This window comes from Helianthus annuus, chromosome 16, assembly GCF_002127325.2.
Source record: "Helianthus annuus cultivar XRQ/B chromosome 16, HanXRQr2.0-SUNRISE, whole genome shotgun sequence".
Taxonomy (NCBI): Eukaryota; Viridiplantae; Streptophyta; class Magnoliopsida; order Asterales; family Asteraceae; genus Helianthus; species Helianthus annuus.
Genome location: NC_035448.2, coordinates 141,016,425 through 141,018,592, shown reverse-complemented (window position 1 = coordinate 141,018,592; position 2,168 = coordinate 141,016,425). Strand labels below are relative to the sequence as shown.

At 35.5% G+C, this 2,168-nt stretch overlaps 1 protein-coding gene across 1 annotated transcript; it reads right to left on the bottom strand.

The window, feature by feature from the left end:
* Positions 1–300: 300 nt before the first annotated feature.
* Positions 301–1,515, bottom strand: LOC118488087. The gene is made up of 4 exons (XM_035985195.1): positions 1,161–1,515; positions 988–1,062; positions 642–911; positions 301–571 (listed from the first exon to the last, which is right to left on the bottom strand). The coding sequence occupies exons 1-4, from the start codon at positions 1,497–1,499 to the stop codon at positions 359–361; spliced, it is 897 nt and encodes a 298-aa protein (XP_035841088.1). The 5' UTR covers positions 1,500–1,515; the 3' UTR covers positions 301–358.
* Positions 1,516–2,168: the final 653 nt, after the last annotated feature.

Here is a 2,168-nt window from a genome sequence, read left to right as displayed (position 1 = left end):
AAGGGGTAAGTCAGCGGTATGGGCATTGTGGTGTAGTAACCGTGCCTACGTAGCCAATTGTCAAAGACAAAATTAATATGAGTGAGCACTTGGTCTCTTCCCCGGTCCAGAAATGGCGATTCTGCAAGGCTACAAAATATAAACATAAAACATATTAGATAATGACAAAGTAAAAAAGAAATGTTACAATTAATAAATTTTTAACTAAAAACACAAACGAAAAAGAATAGTACCTGTCGTAAACAGTCAGAGTACGGTTAACCAGATTGAAAACCCCCAGAAACCAGTGTGTTTGCGGTATAAGCAAAGGTACATACACCTATATTTTATTTTTTAAAATTAATAAACTTTTACGGAACTATGTAAATAAAATTAAAATTAAATTAGAAAGAACCTCATCAACTGTAGTAATTGCTGGAAAAGGTTCCACGACCCCGGTGTAATAACCCTTGTATGTTTGTTCAGGGAGAGTCGTTCCACAAAAATACATTTGGAAATATGGTGGTAAAATACTCCAACGGGCATTACGATCTCTCGATTCATACAAGTGGATCATCCAACCAAAGATATGCTGTTTAGCAAAAAATCAAATAATATTTTACTTTTGTTAGTAAACAGATAATATATCTAAAATTCCTTACATCATCGCTCAACCACCCCTCGTTATCGTCACCTAGCAGTGCTGACCAGAATGACGGACCTACGAATCCACCCGTCGTTAATCGGAGCTGGACATCGCCACTACTAGGATACCAACTCCTAATTTCAGCGATCTTTTGATCATCTGTTTTTCGCTTCCTTGTTTGCCCTTTTTTCAAATGTTTAAAAACAACAAATGGTGATAGCACACAGGATGAGGGCTTGACAAGCCGTTCAGATCGCCTCAAATTGACCAACTCCGGATCAGCATTCTACGAGAAAAAAAATATATAAGACTAGACAGTTGAAAAATTATATTTTAAAAAATTTCATTAGTTTATAACTTACAATATCTTCTTGCATTAAGTTGAAGCTCGGCACACGATAACTATTATCGTACACTTCAAACTGGTCGGCTACACCCTGAAATTATAAATTTTAAAAAATGTCATCAGTTTATAAATTATTAATTATTATGAAAAATTTATAAAAATAATAAATTAAAAAAATTCAAGTATTACCTTATCACTAAAGTTAACTTCTGGCATGGAAAATGGAGTACTAGCAGGAACCGGCCGAACACCATGTAAACCCGCAGAACTTAACATGGCAGTTAACTTGTGGTTGTTTTCATCCATCATCAAACTTAACTTGTGGTTGTTTTCATCCATCAGCAACTTAAATTTTTCAATAAGTTCGTCATTAGAACCAACCCCATAAGAAAATTGACCGGGACCAAAATTTTGTTGTGGAATTTCTGTTCGGTCTGGTGCCGGGGAAAACGGTTGTTTCGGCTCATTTAAACCGAAAATATTATTATACACCTCATTTAAATCTTCAGGCCGTACTTGAGCTGTCATATGTGACCGTACATCAGACGACGTGTCAAAACCATACAGTTGACGTTGGGTATCCAAATAATCTGAACTGGCAACAAACCACTCAGTGCGCATCTCAGCATCGGTGGGTAGTATGCACATAAGAGGTTGGAATTCAGGTTTCTATATTTTGCGATACAAAAAATTATAAGAACAGTTACCTAAAGTAAATAAATATGTTTTATAATTGTAAATTTAGTGAAAATACCTTAATAGCATTACGGAGATATTTCTCCACACCTTGCTTCTGGTACTTAGTTCCGGCTCCCCAACCTAAAAATCTTGGAATCGTCTGTACTTGAAATAATTCGGGTTCTGCTCGAAATTCTGGAAAAATCTCCATGATCCACATCTGCACATAAATGGGTATAATCTGTAATAATTAATTAATCAACATATAACTGTAATAATTAATAAGATGAAAGTGCTACCTTGAAGGGCCAGACGAAGCCTGTTAAAGAAAAACCAGCTGTATCTTTTTTTTGTCGAATGTACATATTATAAACATTCGTAACCGTGTTTTCCCAAAAATAGTTCCCCCATGGATACTGTCTAAATACCACCAGATCGTCTACAAGGTGTATCAATCTATCATCAAAAACATTAGTTCGTTGAAGTCCCAAAAAACCTAACCCTAACAACATCAAAAGA